Consider the following 21,333-nt stretch of genomic DNA (forward strand, 5'->3'; position numbering starts at 1 on the left):
AATACAACTCAAAGTGATACTCCCGTATGGAGGTATTACATGCTTTATACTTCCACCACTGAGATTTGAGCTTGGTCCCCTGTGCCTCTCTAACTATGCAAAAGTTGGAACAGGAGGTGATTTTTTGAGCTCGGAATTGACACTCTTAATTGAGACTCAACATAAAAACATGTTGTCATGTGATACATGTTAGTGCGCTGGAGGAATATTTTACTTCTGGGCTGAAGTAGGCTTTCCATTTTTTGGGGGGGAAAAAAAAAAAAAAAAAAAAATCACATGATGCACTGTGTGATACGCACATGCTGGCCCCAGGTTTAGACCATCACAGACCGAGAACAACTCATTGTGTAACAGCTGGGAAGATGTTAAAGAGTGACTTGACTTAAACTGACCATTTCAGAGAGCGAAAGAAACATGATTGTATCACTTTATTTCACTAATCATAGAAGCTTCTTACTTAAATATTTAAGGCCATAAGATGCAGTGAAATCCATCTTGAGCGTATAACAGTCAGTTTAAATATATAATAAGAGAAGCCGCTAAGCCAGACATACTATTCATTATCCATCCATCCATCCATCCATCCATCCATCCATCACTTCTTGTCTAAGGTAATATTATGGTGGTCCAGAGCCTAGGGTGTGAGGCAGGGTACATCCTGGACACAGGGTAATCACACACTCTCATTCACACATACACGTATTCATGGCATTTTAGATTTATCAGTTCATCAGAAACCCATGTCTTTGGACTGTGGGAGGAAACCAGAGGACCTTTAGGAAACCTCTGAAAATGGGGGAAAACAAACTCCATACAGGCTGATCCAGATTTGAGCCTATATCCAAGATCCAGATGTAGCATGGCACCTGTTCTACCTTCTGCACCATCATGCTATCCAATATTATGATGATGATGATGATCATCATCATCATCATCGTCACCACTACGATTTTATTGTCTGCCACTCAAAGTACCTTTGCAAGAAGGAAGGCAAACACTAAAATGTATTCTAAAACACTAGACTAGGGTGCTCTGGTCAATTTGCTACTTAAATTAGGTTCAGATTCAGAAAAAGTTTACGACAATTACAAGTTAGAAGTAATTACAAGTTAAAACATCTCAAACTGTTGTTTGTGGTTAACAAAAGATTAAGTATGGTTCCTGAAAAACCTGATTTAGATAAAAAATAAGCAGCTTTATAAATATGTAACACTCCTTCATACTCTTCGACTATGCAATAAAAGCTCCAGATAAGCAACAAACAACTGAAAATGAAAGACAAAGTCAAGTTTTCCACGACTGTTTATTAAACATCGGATTATTCGTAGTTCATAACTTTCAGCACCAGATGTCGCTTTGTCTATTCTAAAGACGCCATCGACAGGCACCGTAAAGTCAGGAAGAGGAGGGAATTATGTCTCACCTCGGGACGCCACTGTAGAGTACTTTAAAATGATCGTACTGTACTATGAGCCCACTTGAACACAAAGCTGGATCAAGATAGAAAAATACCATGTGTGGACAGCGCTACGGGACGAAAGCATTTAAGTGCGCGCCCTTTTTGCTATGTTTACGGTACAAAAGTCTGAGGTCCAGCTTCGCGATATTGTGCGCGGTAGGCCGAGATCTCGGGACGCAGTGAAAGCACGAGACGCATACAGTAGTGACAGGGACGCTAACAGTCGAGACCCGGAGCCCGCGCGACTGTCGCACGCGTCCAGGTAACGAGTGACCGTTAGTGGGACACGTTCGTTCGTGGTCCGTTTACTGGCGAACGCACTGAAATTACAATTCATTTCACTGTACTGATGAGAAAAAAAATATCGTAATCATAATGCACTGTCTGTGTACAGCGAAAACAGTCCACCGCGTAGACTAGTAGTAGTAGTACTAGTCCGCACACCGCGTGAGTCACCAGCTGGCAGCTGCTTCGTTAGTTGTCGAGATACGATTAATGTGTATTTTTTTTTTACTGCATGATCTCGTGAATACACAGAACGATAGTTAGGGGGGCATTTTTATTTTATATCCGTTTCTCTCAGGTAGTAAGAAAAAAACGGCATGTCAGTAATTTTAACGGGACGTTTTTTCTTATGGAAGCGGACTAGGCTGTGTGTGTGTGTGTGTTAGGGGGACGACGACACGTCGTCTCCATCGAGCTCCTTCTGCCGTGATGTCCGGCTGAGGCGACATGATTTACATTTTCACTGCCTGCGCGGGTGGGTAACAGAACGGAAATAAAATGGAAAGAAGCGTGTCGTGCGTTCGTGGCTGCAGCGTTGACCTTCGAGAGGCCCGTGTGCTCGCTGGGTCCGGAACGAACACCTGTCCGTCCACATTTTTACCTCAGTCTTGGACTCTTGGAAAGCTACTTCATCATGATCCCCTCACCGAAACGCAGCAGAGAGGCCCACTACCCGTAAAAAAAAAAAAAAAAAAAAAAAAAAAAAAAAAAAAGGGGACAAAAACGAATTAAGTCCTGCGATGATGAACGACATTAATGAAGTTAAACAAAAGGTTGACTTTTTAAACATTTCTAACATTTCGGCTTATATTTGAAATGGCTAATAACGTATAGTGTAACTGTACAGCACATTACAGCTCTCTAGTCTTTGTTTGGAGAGAATTATTAGTTACACCCGACCCGCTTCTAGAATATAACTTACTGGAGTTGTTCTCATGTACTAAACATTTTCTGCTGTTGTGAAAGATCAACTGCGGCGGGCATGTCAAAATGTGGGAGTTTGAAATGCATCAATTGATGATCATGTGACATGTCTCGTTATTTACTAAAATTCTGTTAACCCTCTATATATATATAAAGGAAAGCAAACGACCTGCAAAAATTAAACATTTTACAAGTCACAGAAATGTGTAACAAAACATAGCTCATTTTTTAAAAAAACTTGCAAATCAATGATTATATCATTTTATTTGTCGAAACGTAGGATTTTGAGAATATCGGATACTGGAAACTACACATGCCGCTAAAAACACCTTCAGATCTGTCAACTTGTGGTCCAAACTCTTCTCTGAATTTCAAAATACCATTTCCAATAAATGAATAAATAAACTTAGTCCCAGTAGTATAGTGGTAAAGGCACTTGACTTATTAGTCAGCTTCATTTAGCTGACGTCTCTAACATGATAGTCAATTTTCAAATGATTTGTCCGTTTGTACAGTAGGGTTTTCTTTTTGCATCAGTTTAGGGTAAAAACCTTAAATCAAGGGCACTACAGCAGGACTGGGATTCAAACTGGCAACTTTTGAGTTGCAAGGTGACAACTAACTACTATACCACTTGTTGACTTAAAATGTCAAACTGTCAGTGTGAATAATGGTTACTAGAAAAGAATGCCACAAGCCAACACGTAATATACAGCTTTTACAGTATATGCATAGTGTGCAACTTCTCCAACAAACTTTTTATTTCCCTGTTGTACAGGCTTTTAGAGCTGTATTTGTAAGAGCAAATTAATTTGTTGATGTCACCTACACCTGTAAGTCAAATGTGTGAATCAGTGCTCCACTCCCTTTGCCTTTGTGTGTTCAGGAATGCTGCTCGGTACCTATGCAGGGTAGTTTCCAGCAGAGAAATTCCTTGGCCGTCTCCATGACTACGCCTCCCATTGCTGGAGCCTGCATGACATCGGCTCCTTTCCCTGGCCAGCAGGCACAAGCGGCGCGGGAGGTCAATACGGCATCGCTGTGCCGGATTGGCCAGGAGACCGTGCAAGACATTGTCTTCAGGACAATGGAGATCTTTCAGCTGCTCAGGAATATGCAGGTAGAGCGAAGGAGCTGTGATCTTTCCCCATGACTCGGTGAATAAACTTGCATTGTGATTTTGGATTTTTAAATGCACAAATTTTACACATTTCTGCTGTCCGGTCTGCACAACCAGACATCTTGCCGTGGTAGGGAGTCTAAAGCCGAGCGGACCTTGAAACATAGCTAACACAGAAACCGTTTTCAGGTTCCCTGCACTGCAATTTTCTTACTCTTCCACAGCTGCCAAACGGGGTGACGTACCACCCCAACACGCACCAGGACAGACTGGGCAAGCTGCAGGAACACCTCAGGCAGCTGTCTGTGCTTTTCCGAAAGTTGCGCCTGGTCTACGACAAGTGCAATGAGAATTGCGCTGGCCTGGACCCTGTGCCTACCGAGGTTAGTCGAAAAGCAGGCATACACACTTGCACTCTGACACTTACAAAATGTGTTGTCTCAACAGGTTAAGGTCAGTGATGCATTTCCACATAAGATGTCTCATCTCCTAAAAAAATTTCTCCCTTTTTTTTTTTTTTTTTTTTTTTTTAAAAAAGAGAAAAAAAAAAAAGGCAGGGGGGGCAGGCTAAAGTGTGGATTTCAAGGGGCTTCAGATACAGGAATTGTCACCAGTTCCTGGGGTTTTTGTAGTTGCTTTATGGAGGTAAAGTTTCCTTTTCCTGCTATTTGGCATTTTGTTCAAATGTTCTTTTTTTGGAAATCCAAAGAATTTTCTTTCAGCATAAAAAATGGTTGCTGTAACAGTTTGTGTTTGTCTGAAGAATATTGATCAGATGTCACAAATGATGAGACATGCACTCCCAGTACTTGTGTCATTCTATGAATATCTATCTGAAACCCAGAAGGTTTTGAATATATTATTTCTAGGATTTTATAGGAACTTTTCCAAACTGCACCCTGAAACACGGTATCCCTTAAAATCACACAATATCCTTAAGGTGCGTTAAGATAGTGTAGTACTGTAGCATGTAAAGCTTTGGAGAAACACTTACAATGTGTCCTGTGCGGTGGACAAAATAAATGATGGGTCTCGGGAAGGTATGGAAGCTGTTCAGGGAGAGAAATCAGATGAGTGAGCCAGCCAGCATTACCTCACAGTTGCCTTGTTAGCCTCAGTGTTGGTAAGTGAACAGCTGGTAAAGTTACTGATGTCAGCATTTTCCAAGGAGGCAGTGACAGACTCCTAAGTGCTTTGGGCATTTCCCACGCTGAAAAATGACCAAGTCATTTCATTTATTTTCCTAGGGAACCTGGAGAAAATATCTGCACCGTTCTTTTTCTATCAGGGAACCACATTCGTCTATAAGCAGGAGAGATGAGGTCATGAGTCACAAGCTCGATTCTGTGGAGCTCATTTTCCCTTCTGGCTGCCAAGAGAAACTTCCAGCTTTTCAGATTCAGTATTTCCCTTGTTTGGCTTTACACTGAAAATGAGCTTCCCTCTTATGTGCTTTGAGTTTTGCCAAAATTAGCGTAAAGTTGATACAGCCTTGAGTATGTGTTTTCTCTTGTAAACAATAGCAAATCAAGACCCTGTGGTTTTGCACATATGCCCAACTAAGCTCCCACCATCTTGGCCGAGTGGCTCAGTTCTCTGTTGTGGCATTTGGATACAGTGTAGTTCAGCCAAGCAGAATGCAAACTCCTCATAGCAGTAGCGATACATCAGAACCTATTTAGTAGTGTCGTAGATTGTTACATCCTGATAGCAGGAGTACTGCAAGTATCTAATAGTTGCTTTGACCTGTTGTCTATTTAGACAGAAGAGTCTGCTCCAGTAATGAATACTTTAAGTACATTAATACTTTTTTGAACATAAGGAAATCCATAGGAAATGCGGAACTAACATTAATGATAATTGTTTTCAGCATGTAACAGAGAGATGCGAGTCCTAAAGCAGAAAGTGGCGTATGAGCCTGAAGACATCAGCCACACCAGCAGGTGTCAGTGTGATTCAAAGCAAAAGCAATTCAAGGATCTGCTGGCGGCTGATGGCGTTGAGCCGGAGAGGCGGGATAGGATTGGACTGTCGGTTTAATGTCACTTTTGCAAGGACAGGCTGGGGAGATTTTATGAAGTGTCACACATTTCTCTTTGACACTTTAAAAATAGGATGCTGGGAACTTGAAGAATAGTATCACCATTTAAAAAAAAAAATGTAACTAGCATTGGTGACCGTTTGCTTGAAGTGGGGAATTTATACAAAACAACAATAGTTTAACAACATTTGGGTTAAAAGAACGCATTTGTGTACAGTATGACTGACAGGTTGCTTACTTTTAGTGCCATTCAGGACCAGGAGCTTCTGGGTCCCCCAAGAAGAATCTCCATGCAGCATTTACTGTCAGATGCTGTCACTGGCTTCTGTCAAGTGTCGTATGATGGATGCATTTTGATAGACAACTTCAGTTACAGTTCGCATGTTTTATAATGTAACCTCTCTGCAGCAACCTGGTGAGCCACACAGAGTTTAAAGTGAAAAATAAAACCAGATCACTCACCAGATTCCACTTGCACATAAAAAGTTGGGATGAGAAGTGGCTTAGGTTCTGTTAAAAACTTAAAGCTATTATTAAATTAGCTGTACAACATTATATTTTCATCAGCAGCTCATAAAATGCAGGGTCAGTTTCCCTGTATGTTAGAAACGGTACAGTGTAAACTAGACACCAGTTTGTTTCATCTTAGACCTAATATGCCTGAAAATAAAATAAAAACTGAACAACCTCCTCTTCACTATGTTGTTCTGCTTTACACATGCAAAATGTTGCATGTGGCAGATGAGAATGAAACAAAGGACAATCTGCTGCATTGAAATAGAAGAAACTATAAAGTGTTTCACCTTAATTTCACCTTCTATAAAAGTGGCCATGAGGAAGAGAAACATGAATATGTCTGTCAATGTCTAGTCATTTTTCCCTTTCCAGTCAGAAAACATAATAATCGGTAATAAAAAATGTAACAGACACATTCCTACATTTATTTGCTGAGTATTTTGTGCAAATCTTGAATACAGCCATTAATACATAAAAACACGCTGTGTGAAATTACACCTGTACAGCTCAGACACTGCACCCATTTCCTTCATGGTGCTATTTGGAGTTTGAGAGCATTTCACTGCCGTCTAATGGTGGCCATTTTCACTGCACAACAGAGAAACTTTAGAAAGTAAAGCGGTGAAGAAAATGTAATTAACAGTAAACTGGGAAATGTTCATATCATTGAAAAGTCTTAACTCTGATGTTTATAACACGAGGTGTAATTGCACATAGTTTTCCAGCACGTTTAAAATATTTCTTGCACATTTTTCTATTATAGCAACTCATCCCGTACGCAGAGCAGGAGGTCTCCAAACATGATGATCATTTGGCCAATCAGATGCGCTATGCCGGTGAGGAAAGGAGGGAGGTGCTGGAGGTCAACAAGGTAAAAAGAGAGAGTCTAGAGTTTGTTTACTCTTCGCTTGTATGCTTGTTTAACGCCTGAATACAAAGATACTCATTAAAAAGCATACATATGGCTCAAGGTTACTCAGTGAAGAACGCTGTATTTATCTGCCTGGGACTGGAGCTCTGTATCCTTGACAGGGATAGAGCCCTGGGATTTGTTTCACACGGTTGGTCTCACTCTTAAGACTCTACCCCATCCCATCCTGCCCCTTTTTTCCCTTTTGCCCCATGCAAATGTGAATTTCTAATGCTGAAGTCAGAACTTGGCACAGTCAGACACTACACAGTCTGAATCGAAGGAACACATTTGGAAGAATCCTTTCCGTCACAGACCAGGCTGGTCCCTGGGACCGTGGCTCACAAAATACAATAATCTGAGCCTCAACTGCCTAGCTACATATTCAAATCAAAAGAAATGGAAAAGGGGAGGGGGGGAATTGCTGACACATCTGGAACTGCAGTGGTAAATCCAAATGCTGAGAACAGATGTTTAGGAACTGGACAGCATCTGCTGCAGTTGTGCAGCCAGATATGATTATGGTTTGCTCTGGCCTCTCTGCGTGAAGCGTAAAGGGACACTGAGCTGTAATGTGAAGTGTGTCACTGATGGACACGCAGCATTTCTCGCACATATGGATGCACAGCTGTGGCTCTGCTCTGTTTTGCTCCACTACTTAACTGTGCCTCATCTGAATTATATATATAGCAATGCTCTGGGCACAGCCATTTGCCAAAACCTTAGCCATTTCAAAATACACATCTTATTACTAAGGGCTTCTAGCTGATACAGAACAATGTACTAGTAAATGACTACTGCTTCATAATAAAAATCACAAATGTGAAGAAAAAAGATTTTCAGGAAGCTTCTGTTCTGTTTTCTCTGCTAAACACGTGAAGTCTTTCACACATAAAAAAGTAATGCATTCAATTCCAGAACTTCACAAAAGGATCAGTCATGGTGGAAACATCGGCCGTTTAATTGTGTTAAAGTTTTCTGGAATTTCAGTCATTTTTCATCTGCTAATCATCACCTTTATGTCCTTACCTGAAATGCTATATAACGTTGACAAGCCTCTTTAAAATGCCCTGTTATCAGGGGGTCCAGTTCTTTTTGTTTTTCAGCACATTTGTGATTCAGAAAAAAGTGCTTTTATTCAGGAGACACCCACTGACTCAGGACAACCGATATAGCATTTTGCAGCTTGTTGCACTACATTCTCTACACAGATTAATAAGTTTTCCCTGCTGTATGGGGGTGCTGTCCCTAGACCAAAACAGATTTCCTTTCCCCTTCCTGCTGGGTTGAATGCATCCTCAATGTGGGCTGAAGTGATGATATTGCATATTTACAGGAAATGAATAATTGTGAGCTTCACTGTCACCAATTTCTTATATACATCAGTTATTTATTCAGAATCTGTTGTTTGGTAAGGCACTGTGTTTTCACGTTGCCCAGTTGTTTAGCTGGAATATTGATTTCTTTGCATTTCATAGTTTTGTGTCATTTTTGTATACCACTTACATTGATTCATTTACTTGAGGCTTCTCTCCAAAGCAACTCACAATGGTACGCAACCTACAGTTATTTACTCATTTTTACAGCTGGGTAATTTTACTGCGGCAATTTCAGGTAAGTACCCTTGCTCAAGGCTACCACAGGTGGAGGTGTGATTTGAACCCGTGACCTTTTTATTGTTTTTGAAATATAACTAGTAATATACATGAACGTTTTTTTTTAATGTTGTTCGGGCAAGGCTGGGGATTATAATCAAGCTGTTACATGATGTGTGCATATAACAGAAATATACACCAATCAGCCACATTAAAACCACTGCCAGGTCAAGTGAATAACATTATCTTTTTACAATGGCACCCGTCAAGGGGTGGGATATATTAGGCAGCAAGCGAACATTCAGTTCTTGAATTTGATGTGCTGGAAGCGGGAAAAGGGGCAAGCGTAAGGATCTGAGCGATTTTGACAAGGGCCAAATTATGATGGCTAGACGACTGGGTCAGAGCATCTCCAAAACGGCAGGTCTTGTGGGGTGTTCCCGGTATGCAGTGGTTAGTACTTAGCAAAAGTGGTCCAAGGAAGGACAACCAGTGAACTGGCAACAGGGTCATGGGCACCCAAGGCTCACTGATGCGCGTGGGGAGTGCACGCTAGCCCGTCTGGTCCGATCCCACAGAAGAGCTACTGTAGCATAAATTGCTAAAAAAAAAAAAACTTTAATGCTAGCTATGATAGAAAGGTGTCACAACACAGTGCATCGCAGTTTGCCGCGTAGCCGCAGACCAGTCGGAGTATCCATGCTGACCTCTGTCCACTGCCGAAAGCGCCTACAATGGGCATGTGAGCATCAGAACTGAACCATGGAGCAATGGAAGAAGGTGGCCTGGTCTAGATGAATCATGTTTTCTTTTAGATCATGTGGATGGCCAGGTGTGTGTTTGTCGTTTACCTGGGGAAGAGATGGCACCAGGGTAGCACTATGGGAAGAAGGCCAGCTGGCAGAGGCAGTGTGATGCTCTGGCCAGTGTTCTGCTGGGAAACCTTGGGACCTGGCATTCATGTGGATGTTACTTTGATATGTACCACCTACCTCAAGATTGTTGCAGACCATGTCCACCCCTTCATGGCAATGGTATTCCCTGATGGCAGTGGCTTCTTTCAGCAGGATAATGCGCCCTGCCACACTGCAAAAATTGGTCAGGAATGGTTTGAGGAACATGACAAAGAGTTCAAGGTGTCGACTTAGCCTCCAGATTCCCCAGATCTCAATCTGATTGAGCATCTGTGGGATGTACTAGAAAAACAAATCCGATCCATGGAGGCCCCACCTCGCAACTTAGAGGAATAAAGAATATGCTGCTAATGTCTTGGTGCCAGATACTACAGGATACCTTCAGAGGTCTTGTGGGGTCCATGCCTCGATGGGTCAGAACTGTTTTGGTGGTACGAAGGGGACCTATACAATCTCAGGCAGGTGATTTTAATATTGTGGCTGATCGTTGTATATAACTAATTAAGCACTAAAAACAGCACAGTAGAAAGTTAAAATAAGGGTTTAATTTGTATAATCACTTACTTGTACAATGGTGACTGTTTTAACTTGCCAAAGAACAGTTTTAAGAATTTGCTTTGTACTAGGCATTATTCCTTTTAATGTAAAACAAGGACAAGCATTATGCATAATTCTACGCAATGAATGAGCACATTGTAATGAAGGGAGGGAGGATCAGAATGCTGTTCTGGAAATTTCACTGCTCACACACTCCTTTGTCACTGAACATGTTGTAATTAGTGTGCTACAGTACAGTGGGTACAGCATATATGTAATTACACTGAAATGCTATTCTTCTGTATTAATGTTTCTCAACGTATTGTAAACCGCAACACACAAGAAAGTCAGCCCTTTGTTGTTCCTTTGTGGGTGTGACACTAAACCTTATGTCGGGTTGCTAAATTCTTACAATAACATCTTCCTATGAGGCAGTGTTATCTATGCAGGCTTACTTCAGTCCCGTCCGCTTCCTTGAATTCAACCTGACGCAATATTCGCTCTCCGAATACCTGCCCCTGGATTGAAGCTCTGATTGCTGTGCACCTGAGTCATTCGCACAATTACTTGCTTGGCGATTAAACCAAGTACCTCTTGGATTTATTAATAAGCCACTGTGCCAGGGTTGTAGTACTTGATTAGCAGAAGGGTCATAGTTTTGATTTAATACCAGTCTGAGTGTGAATAAATTCCTGCCACAGCCCATTAAGGAAAAAAAATTTAAAGGAAAAAAAAAGGAGTTCTTCAATGTTATAAATTCTGCCAAGCTCTCCTCATCATTCCCTCCTTGCATTTTAATACACTGTTAATTACAGCATGCATCCTATTTATTCAACTGAAAAAGTGAGAAATTAAAGAAAGGAATGTTTATAATTTCAAATTAGCCTTCCTAGTTGGGCCACATGCATAATTGATTACTGTGGTAGTGTAGTTACTGCTATCAGGAGCCCAGGCTTCGGCTGTGGCTTTTTGGTGGCATGATTATAAACAGCAAATTCTTAATCACTTTCCGAAAGGGATGTGGGTTCGAGGGCCCCCCCACACACCATCCATATTCATGGCCATTTTCCTGTGCTGAGCCCATTGAACCAGTCATGTTTGGAAGTGAAAGACAGTTTGGTTGCGATCCCAGACAGACGGGTTGGGGCTGGTTAGACTGGGAAAATTGAAAAGTGTGTCAACACCACCGTCAGTGTACAGCAAAAGCCCCCCTTTTCCCTGGATTGTGGGGTTTAAATTTGTAAATGTGTTCTGCAGCACATGTACAAAGTGCACAGTGGAAACTACAGGGGACACAGTACAGGGGGCATCCCTTGTGAAAGCAGGCCCACGAATGTTTCCAAATAACAAAAGGCCATTAGACGCAAGCATAATGTAGCCTTGTGAAAAAAAATCCGAAGGCTTCTAACGAACAGAAAAGTTTTTGGAGTTAAATTGAAATGATGGCATGAAATGCACTAAACTGACAAAACAGCAGCTTTTTCCTCTTGCAGAACAATCAAAATAAAAGCTTCGGAGTCATGCAGCACTTTCAAGCAGAATTCGATAGGCTCTTCTCAAATTTTCTTATGTCTGTGCTTTGTCAGTACAAATGAAAAGTGGAACCTGACATTTTTAAACCTAGAACGATGATGGGGAGATGAAAGCGTTGTAGGCTCACTCGTGTTGACACGCAGAGGGGTTCAGCCAGTACAGCGGCACTCTCCAAGTCTCGAAGCCCCACCCACTCCACACATGCCCCATTCCCTTCCTACATGATCACAGTGGCTTTGGTTTTATCTAATACACTTAATTCCCCAGCTCTTGGGCATCTATTGCTTTGCCTTCACAGTTATGAAAACATTTCAATCCAGGGCCCAAAATGTTGCTTTGAAGATTTCTTGGACTTTTCAACTCACAGTATTTTTGATATATTTATTATTTATTCTTTAAAATCACAGTTTGGTCTAACAGGAGAGCCGTTTACTGATCTTGAACACTGACAGTTTGGTTTTCACAAGGATAATGCAGTAATTTCACTTTTTTTTTTTTTTTTTTTTAAAGAAAATTTGCATGAGAAAATGTAAAAGTGGCGAGAAAAGTGCCAACAGCAGAGTGATACAGCAGCCCTTTTACGTCTCAGAAAAATATATTCATGAAACATGACTATAGTCTGCAAGAGTGTAGAATTTCCTTGGAACCTCTAAATTCACAGTTTTTTTTTCTCAGAGACATTTTAGGAATGCAGGTTGTTATTTTTAAACAGAATAATTACATATTAAGTATTAAACATAAAATGATTGCTCCTTCTATTGCTAATTGACTGCTACGTTCCAACTGGGAGCAGCTTAATACAATACTAATTTGGCCAGTGTTTAACAGTAAATACAACTGGAAGTGGTGATTAACTGATTCCAAGCACACTAAAAACCATTTGATTCAAGGCCATTTCAGTCCTGCCAAATTTTTTAGACAATCTTTGCAGTTAATATAGCTCTTTGAAAAAAGAAGTATCTAAAAAATAAAACGAAACAATAAGTGGTCTGACCCCAATATGATATTTAGTTCAAGCAGTTTGGATTCCCCCCCCAAGTGACACTGAGCTGTGACAGAATTGTCAATATATGTTAAACAGAAACCTTTAAGAAAACCTTTTATATATACACATTTAAATTATATCAAGCACATACAAAATGCAAGCTGAAATTGTACTGAAGCCATCAAGATATCTTAAGATACCTCAGTTAAAGAGATTAAAGCAATTTCCATTTGCAATATTTTGATAAGGTGATGAAGTATTTGCATTTTACTTCTGTGAATTCTCTGTTGCCACTGGTTTTATCTTAGTTCTGCTGATGCATTCTTAAAGCAGAGAATCACAGCACTGATCAGTGACTGCATGCCGATTTAATGTATTTTGGGGCAGTAATGTGGACTCACCTGAATGAACTGACAGTACAGCTGTTCTTCATAAATTTCATAACAGATTTTGGATTCCTCAGCAATGTACACAGGTCAGTCTCAAGTAGTTACCAAAAAAAGACCCAATTTTGTGAAAGTTTGTTTAGAAGTGAGCGTAGGTTTTGTTTGCCAGCGTTTTCTCAGCTTGTTTTCCTGAAGAAATTGGCTTTCCACAAATGAATATGAGTGCCTGTGGTCAGCTCACCAATCTCACACAGCCCTTGTACTCTAGCTCACCTGTTCTAAGAAATCTTGGGATTCAAAGCTGCTTTATATTCGATCTGTGAACGAAGGTTTGTGGTAACAGGTTGTCCTTGTGCTTGTCCTTGCTACCTTAAGAAAGTATAAATTAAAAATGGTTTAAATGGATTCTCGTGTAAACAAGCTGATGGAATCAACATGTGGAGTAGCTGTAGCTATCTATATCTGTTTAATTTAAAACAACTGTCAAATTGTTACATTTTATATAATATATACACACTCATATATATATATATATAAAAATAAATAAATAAATATGGGGTGCGGTGGCGCAGTGGGTTGAACCACAGTCCTGCTCTCCAGTGGGTCTGGGGTTCGAGTCCCGCTTGGGGTACCTTACGACGGACTGGCGTCCCGTCCTGGGTGTGTCCCCTCCCCCTCCGGCCTTACGCCCTGCATTACCGGGTAGGCTCTGGTTCCCCGCGACCCCGTATGGGACAAGCGGTTCTGAAAATGTGTGTGTGTGTGTGTATAAATATTTCCTGAAATAATATGAATATGCCTTTGTTAATGATGTGCTCTAAACGTATATAATATACTGACAATCAACAAATTAGTTCAGTAGGAAGGGTGTTATATTAAAAAGGTCTTAAAACATATGTAGGGTTGTAAAGGAATGTCCCCCCCCCCCCCCACTTCATAATAAAGATAATCTACAAGGCAAAGTACATATACCTGTTCACTTTTTGATGAACAAGTATGGTTGTTATACAACATGATCTTTTTTCCCCAATTCCAAATTGCAGAAGCTTAAAAGCATGTAAAAGGACCACAGTACAGACAGACATTAATACGCTTCTTAAACAACTTAGAATTATCCTTAAAGAGGGAGTAATCGGGGAGGGGGGAATCACTGAACCAGCATTACGAACTAGCATTTGGACACTGACTTCTTACAGGGGCCCCCATTTACCTTTTTGTTTCCACCTTTACAGTTCTCGTGAGTGCATGAAGGAGTCCATAAGCCTGGATAACTGGCTTGCAGATTCATAAGGACAAGTACCCGATGTCACTAGAAATTGTAAATTGCGTATTGATAACGTATGTTATTTTTTTAATTATGGAAATTTGACAGTGTTTTTGATTGCATCCTCTCTAATTACTGTGTTGATGAAGTTTCTGAAAAGGACCATTACTCTCTTAGGGTTGTGCACACTCACAGGGGGACATCATTGAAACCCTGCTCCTTGCCTCATTTCCTTTGCCAGTGTCAAAACCTTGACCTTCTCACAAAGAAGCAATCAATCTTCCTCTTGCTACTTTGCTGAGAGGGTCTTTGGGTGCATGATGTCCTAGGCAGACTAATGGTTGGACAGACATTGGATAAATTAGTCTTTGGCACCAACTGTGCGATTTATCACAACCATGTGGAAGCCACTGAGGTCTATATAATGTTAGTAATGGTGGCCTCTGGGTAGATAAGGATTTTATTATATAAACATAAGGCCTGTCTACAGAACACTATTTATAATGTTATGAACACCTTAAAAACAGATTTTAAATGCTTAGCACCACTGGCATTCATATTACTTACAGATGACAGTGGTGCTAAGCAGTCAGTTGATGGCCTCTGCTCAGCAACACATCTCAGACAACATTTCATGGCAAGAACTCAGTAATGTCTGCTTCAGTGGCTGCTAACATGTGGGAGGGGGCACACACAGAATAAACCTCATGACGGAGAGGTAGGTGAAGGATGATGCAGGTGACACTTTAGCAGGATTATGAATGCACCCCTGCACCCCCCACCCAACATCTCCCTAATCACGTTGCTTCACTCACAGACACTAACACTTGTAATTCTCAGCCAGATCCATGGGAATGAAAGGAAAGACGAGTTGCCAGTGGCAGAGCACTGCAGATTAGCCAAGCGGAATCCCGAGTGGGGCCGTGTGTTATGACAGTCGGCTTTCATTTTTGTTGCCTCTTCAGGAGCTGCTCCACAATTTACAATGTGTACAAGTGAGAGAGTGTCCCTTATGACTTCAAATGGTGCATAAACTGTAGAGAAACTGTTCACTATGAAGAGGAGACATCCAGTGTATTGATAAACTTCACATTAACATTCAGAACCTCTTCTAGTACCAGTGCAAAGTTACCTATGCAATCCAGGAGACAACAACCACCATAATCACCTGACTTAGCTAGGAAGAACAACTAACAGTATATATTATAGCAAAGGTTTTAACCCCAAACCTAGAGAGCTGCAGGGCATGCTGGTTTACACCTGATCTCAACTGTTTGATGCTTTATTGAAGTGTTTTAGGTGTAAGTCAGGAGGCAGTTACAGACATGAGTTGCTTCACGACGGGGATGCATGCCGAGAAATGCGTCGTTAGGCGATTTTGTCGTCGTGCGAAGATCATAGAGTGTACTTATACAAACCTAGATGGTATAGCCTCGATGCAGTCAAGCGATGCGGTAATCACGACATTTAAGATGCTGCTGCTGGCGTAACACAGTACTGTTTTACAGTAAACTTTTTTAAAGTAGAAAAGAGTACTGTAAAATAACAAAGTACAGTATAGTAAATACATAAACCAGTAACGTTTATCATTATCAAGTATTATGCACTGTATAGTTTTATGTGCTATACTTTCAAATGACTGGCAGCACAGTAGGTTTGTTTACACCTGAACCACCACGAACACGTGAGTAACACGTTGCGCTGTGACGGCTATGACATCACTAGTCGATAAGAATTTTTCAGCTTCATTATAATCTTATGGAACCACTGTCATATATGCAGTCCATTAAGCGGCACATGATTGTACGGTGAATTTTTCCCCATCTGCAAGCCCAAAGCTCCCAACAATTCAAATGGCCCCAGCTCTGTGCTACACTTTGCTCCAAGCCACTTCTCACTCCTTCCATTCAATTTTTGTTTGATTACTTGCTCTTTATTATGTGTACCATTTGTGTTTCAATTCATTTATTTGGCAGAGGAGCTATATAAAAGTAGTTTTTATATTTCTGTTTCCAATTAGTAAGTGTTGAGAAGCATAACTCAGAGCAGAGCTCAACTACTTCTGCTGCCTTTGCATTTTATTGGTGGAGTATCCATAACTGAATTTTTACTTATAAGGGATTTTTGAATAAATAAAAATACATTCTGCACAGGTACCCAGAATGATTATTACAACCAAGGTGTTCATTAGGTTTAGAAAAGGTCAGTTAAACGATGCAAAAGGTGCACTTTGAATTGACACGTACAAATTCACGAATGTGCTATACAGGGTTAGTAGGAACCAGATTAAATCTGAAATTGTTTAGAACCAATCTCAAGCCAAACAGAATTGCTTATTTATTGCAAGTTTATTCTGGATAAAGAACACTTAAGGAGCTGAAGCGATTATGGCAGCTCAGCATTTACTGTTCACAGGTCGGCCATCCAGTCATGTCAAATTTAGTTCAAACAACCCCGTCACATCATACAGGGTATATAGACATCAAAAAGATTTAAAATTAGGATAGAAGAAAACATTACAATACTATGACTCTTAGTTAACCAAAAATGTGGTCTTGCAGAGAAAAGGTTACTGGAATCTGAGGTTTCATGCATTCGGGGTCAGAGGGCCTTGGTGGTGTGAGGGCTGTGTACTGCTTTAATCTTACACTTGTCTTTAGGTGTCTGATTAACATTTTGATATTACAGTAGGCAGTATATGGGCATCTGTCAAAGCAAATGGGAGTTGTAAAAATTACTACATAACAAGCAAGGACAGGTCTTGCACAGCAAAAAAAGACATTCCTCTCTGGTAAACATTGTTCAGTGTATCAGTTATCCCTCAGGAAGATCATGTGCTCCTGAAAAGTGCAAATTCTCATAATGTCATTTTCCATGGTAAAAGTTTGTGTTGCTGAGCTCCAAAATTGACATCCATCTATGATAAAATATCAAATGTCATTCAAATGAACAGTTACTGTAGTAAACTCATCTTAAACACGCAAGGCAGTCTCCTCATCATTACTCCATAATGCTGTATGGCTGTCTACCTGTGCTCCTTTCCTGTTTTTTTTTATAAAATGTAAATGCTCACAAACACACAACAAACTCAAAACGTTGATGTATGAATTCAACCTTTAATGAACAAAAAAAGAAAACAATGCCAATGAATTTACATTCACCAAACAAGTTTACGTGTTGCCTCACAGTGCCCGAGATGCAAAATTCCACATGGGTTTTACCTTGGCCTAGTATGTGTGGAATTTCCACGTTTACCTTTCATTTCCTCCCAGAGACATGCATTTGAGGTGTACTGATGACAACTTAATTGTACAGTGTGTGTTGGGCGCACATCACAACGCTCTGGTACTGAGTACTCTGGTATATGTGAATTTTAACAGGGAATGCAGTGTATTTAGCATTGCAAAGTAACAGAAAATATGTGCTAAATGAAGAAGTAACTAAAAGTATTGCTTCACTGAGGGGTTGGGATACTCACAAACCAAATTTGGTCCGTTTAAATGCAAAGAAACATCTCCCAAGTCAAAATAAGGATATTAAATGAAACTCACAGTAAAGTCCAATTTTCATCACAAATGGGCATATTTTGGGGCGTGACTAAAGGAAAGTTTAGTACATTACACATGATAGCTCCATCCTTCAGTTTTCAGTAACTGTTTCTCTGACACCAGTCTATAGAAGAAGGTATATGAAAAATTCTGAATTAACCACACAGCTTCACTTCTCTCTACACTCAAAACAAGTTTTTCCCTTTAATGGAATAAATTTTGGGTTTAACAACTTTATGACTTCCATGTTATATTTAATTCCCAGTAGATACCACTATGAATGAGTGACTGCCATATCTGCTAGCCCGTGTAATATTGTTTCTTCTAACACCATTACTCATCATCCGTCAAAGTAACATACCAAGTGCAGTATCCTTTTCTCCACTGCTCCATGGGGAGATGGGCATGACCACAGCACTCTAATAATATTGCAGCTAAAACAAACATAACAGTAGACTAGGGGACAATGCCTTGGAGCAGACATTGTTATTTATGCACGAATAAACTGTGAAATAAAGAACTACTGTAAACAGCAAATGTGAATTTGAGATGAGCAGAGGAACAGGCAAGAAAATTACTTTTTTTTAGAAAGAAAATCCCATAGCTAAGTATGTTGCAAGCAACAAACATTTTAGTCTGAGGCCAGACTTGATTGTCTTTGCTGAAAGATTATAAACACAAGCTGAATGTTTAAGTCCCTGATGATAAAGCATGGGGTCTGTAAGAACGCAACCTCAGTAGCACCTGAGGAGTTTAGGAGACCTGACTGTGGCTACAATGCACAGAAAAAATACTAATACAGATGTCATAAATATTGACCAAACTGTTTGGGGGGGACTTCAGAGGTGTGGGTGATAATCCTGAAGTAAATATGTTCATTTCCAGTGTGTTGTGTTTATTGCAGAAGCTAAAACAGAAGAACCAACAGCTGAAGCAAATAATGGACCAGCTTCGGAATCTCATCTGGGAGATAAACTCCATGCTTGCCATGAGGAACTGAGCCATTCCCTACAATGCCTACACACTCGAGCACACTCACACGGCTGGCAGCAAGGAGACCACAGCTGTCATTCAGGATTTCAGTAGCCCTGTGACCCATAAGCAGCACTTTAGGGGAAGAGTTTTGCAGTGTATGACATTTATGTAAGAATGGAGAAGGGTAGCCTGTCAAAAGAATTAAGGGGGACAGTTATGTTTTAACAATAGCAAACTATCTTTTAGTTAAGATTTTGTGTCAAAATATTAAGTGTCGTGCATAACCTCAAATACACAGTTTACAGCATCACATCAAATCTAGTGTAGAATGTCCTTTACCTTCTTTCATTTTTCCATGGCATTAGTCTGTGAAAATGTCTGCATAACAGTAATCCGGGATGGAAATCCCACTAAGTGTCCATTTGTCATCGGATCAAATTTCCCCAGGGCAGTCAACATGATGTATGTTGGCAGAAATATTCTACCACCTTATTCATATCAGTAAGTGATAAGATAACCATCCCCCAGGTTAAAAAAAAAAAAAAAAAAAAAAAAAAAACCCCACTAACAGAATTCCCTGTAGATGGTTTCATCATTGTAACATAAATGCAAAAGAACCTAATTTTGGACTTGACAACTTTTTAGAAGGGGCCTGCAATCCTAGACAACATATTTTACAATACGCATCAAGTCTATTCAATTATATATAAAGCATGCAAGGAAATATATGCAACAAAATACAATGCAGTGACTTTGAATTTAATGTATTCAGTGCAGTGAATTTGCAACCTTAAATCTTAAGTGCTCTTTGCTACTAGAGTAGTTTTATTATTTATATATTGGATAATATATTGTAAAGCTGGCTAAATGGAAGAGGCTTATGTATTGAAAGCTAAATTATTTTGTTTCAGAAGAGTTTAAAATGCAAAGGTATTCATTTGTTCATACATTTCAGAGGTTACACTTTGTAAAAGCAGACAGTTTTTATTGAAGGGGCATTCAGATTAAGTGTGTGATGTATAGCATCAACATGTTGCAAATGCCATCATGTAAGCCATTTAAGCATTAATATGAATTTTTACATTTAATGCAGTATTTTCACTTCCCTGGTTAACTCATGAAGATGGGTGAATTAAAGCACAGCACTGTGCACTTTTTAGAGTTCCCTGAGACAAAGCTTTTTCCAACAACGGCAATTTCTACCACTGGGTACTGCTGTACATCCAACATGGATATTATTAATAATTATTACATAACTTCCATGATCAAGTGAATTATATTTTTACAAAGAGTATGCCCTTTGCCATAAAAGGGCAAAGAAGAGTGAGGTTTCAATGTACATGAAGGAATGGAAAATCAATTATGAAATGCTAGAAAAAGCTTTTTCTACTTGGGAAGTTCTCATTTGAAGTGACCGTTTTCTTGTTACACCACTTCCTCATTGATGTACACAGATCATGTATAGAGCTTCCTGAAACCTGAAGAAAGGAGGCCCTTCATTGCTTGAGAAAAGTCTTCTTTCAAAAGCATACTGTACGTATTGGGGATAGTACATCAAAATCAGACCTTGTAAACACTTGTAGCCTCCTGTCATTGATGAAATCCCAGCGTATTTAGGACCTTGTATAAAAGTGTTAAACGGATTTAGTTGTATATACTGACATCTACCATAGATCTAAGAGACCTACGTAACTTCGAAAGAGGTTTAGCTGCTGGATGGGGAAAAGAGGCTTGGGTCTCAGCAGAAGACCTAAAAAATTTCAATCTAATGTAATTTACAATTAATGTCCATTGGCCTACTTAAATTAGAAATAATTTTAAGGTGAGTACAAGAATCCTGAACTAATAAAACATTAATTTCATATATAAATGCATAAATCATTTAAACAAAGAACTAAAATATTCCATTCAAAGTTTTGTTTCTCAGATCAAAAATAAAGGTAATACAGAGGTAATTGAGGTCTCTTGAACGGGGGATTAAAGGTTCATTTGTAATTCTTGGAAACACCTTAAGGCACTCTGGCAGCAGCCAAGGGAGAGATCTTGAGGAAAGTGGATAGAGGACAGTGGAGTGGTCAGGCTGCATTGAAATTCAAGAGAGACAAGAGACCTACTGTCCTTGGATTAAGCCAAACAATGATGCACAACAATGACTGGTAAAGGAAGAAGATAATCTACTGAATTTACTTTTTCTTTTTTCCCCCTTTTTTTTTTTAATTAAAGGGGAGTGTTTTGTTTTCCATTCTTATTTTGTGTGTTACTCATTTGAATGAAACATTAAAATATCTACATGCAATAGCAATAAACATTCTCTGGTCCTTATTCTGATCAAAGTGTGACA

General features: G+C 39.9%; 1 protein-coding gene across 1 annotated transcript; it reads left to right on the forward strand.

Moving 5' to 3' along the window:
- The first annotated feature begins 1,625 nt into the window (after window positions 1–1,625).
- Window positions 1,626–20,965, forward strand: med30 (mediator complex subunit 30). Its single transcript, XM_018731929.2, has 5 exons — window positions 1,626–1,721; window positions 3,555–3,788; window positions 4,013–4,171; window positions 7,109–7,216; window positions 18,922–20,965. Exons 2-5 carry the CDS (start codon window positions 3,573–3,575, stop codon window positions 19,015–19,017), a joined length of 579 nt encoding a protein of 192 aa, XP_018587445.1. The 5' UTR covers window positions 1,626–1,721; window positions 3,555–3,572; the 3' UTR covers window positions 19,018–20,965.
- The last annotated feature ends 368 nt before the right edge of the window (window positions 20,966–21,333 follow it).

Source organism: Scleropages formosus, chromosome 23 (assembly GCF_900964775.1).
Source record: "Scleropages formosus chromosome 23, fSclFor1.1, whole genome shotgun sequence".
Classification (NCBI taxonomy): Eukaryota; Metazoa; Chordata; class Actinopteri; order Osteoglossiformes; family Osteoglossidae; genus Scleropages; species Scleropages formosus.

Excerpts from the sequence above, each read along its gene's own strand:
- med30 (XM_018731929.2), top strand. The coding sequence starts at position 3,573 with ATGCAGGGTAGTTTCCAGCAGAGAAATTCCTTGGCCGTCTCCATGACT. Across the intron at positions 3,789-4,012 it reads AGCTGCTCAGGAATATGCAG|CTGCCAAACGGGGTGACGTA; the intron begins GTAGAGCGAAGG and ends ACTCTTCCACAG. Across the intron at positions 4,172-7,108 it reads TGGACCCTGTGCCTACCGAG|CAACTCATCCCGTACGCAGA; the intron begins GTTAGTCGAAAA and ends TTTCTATTATAG.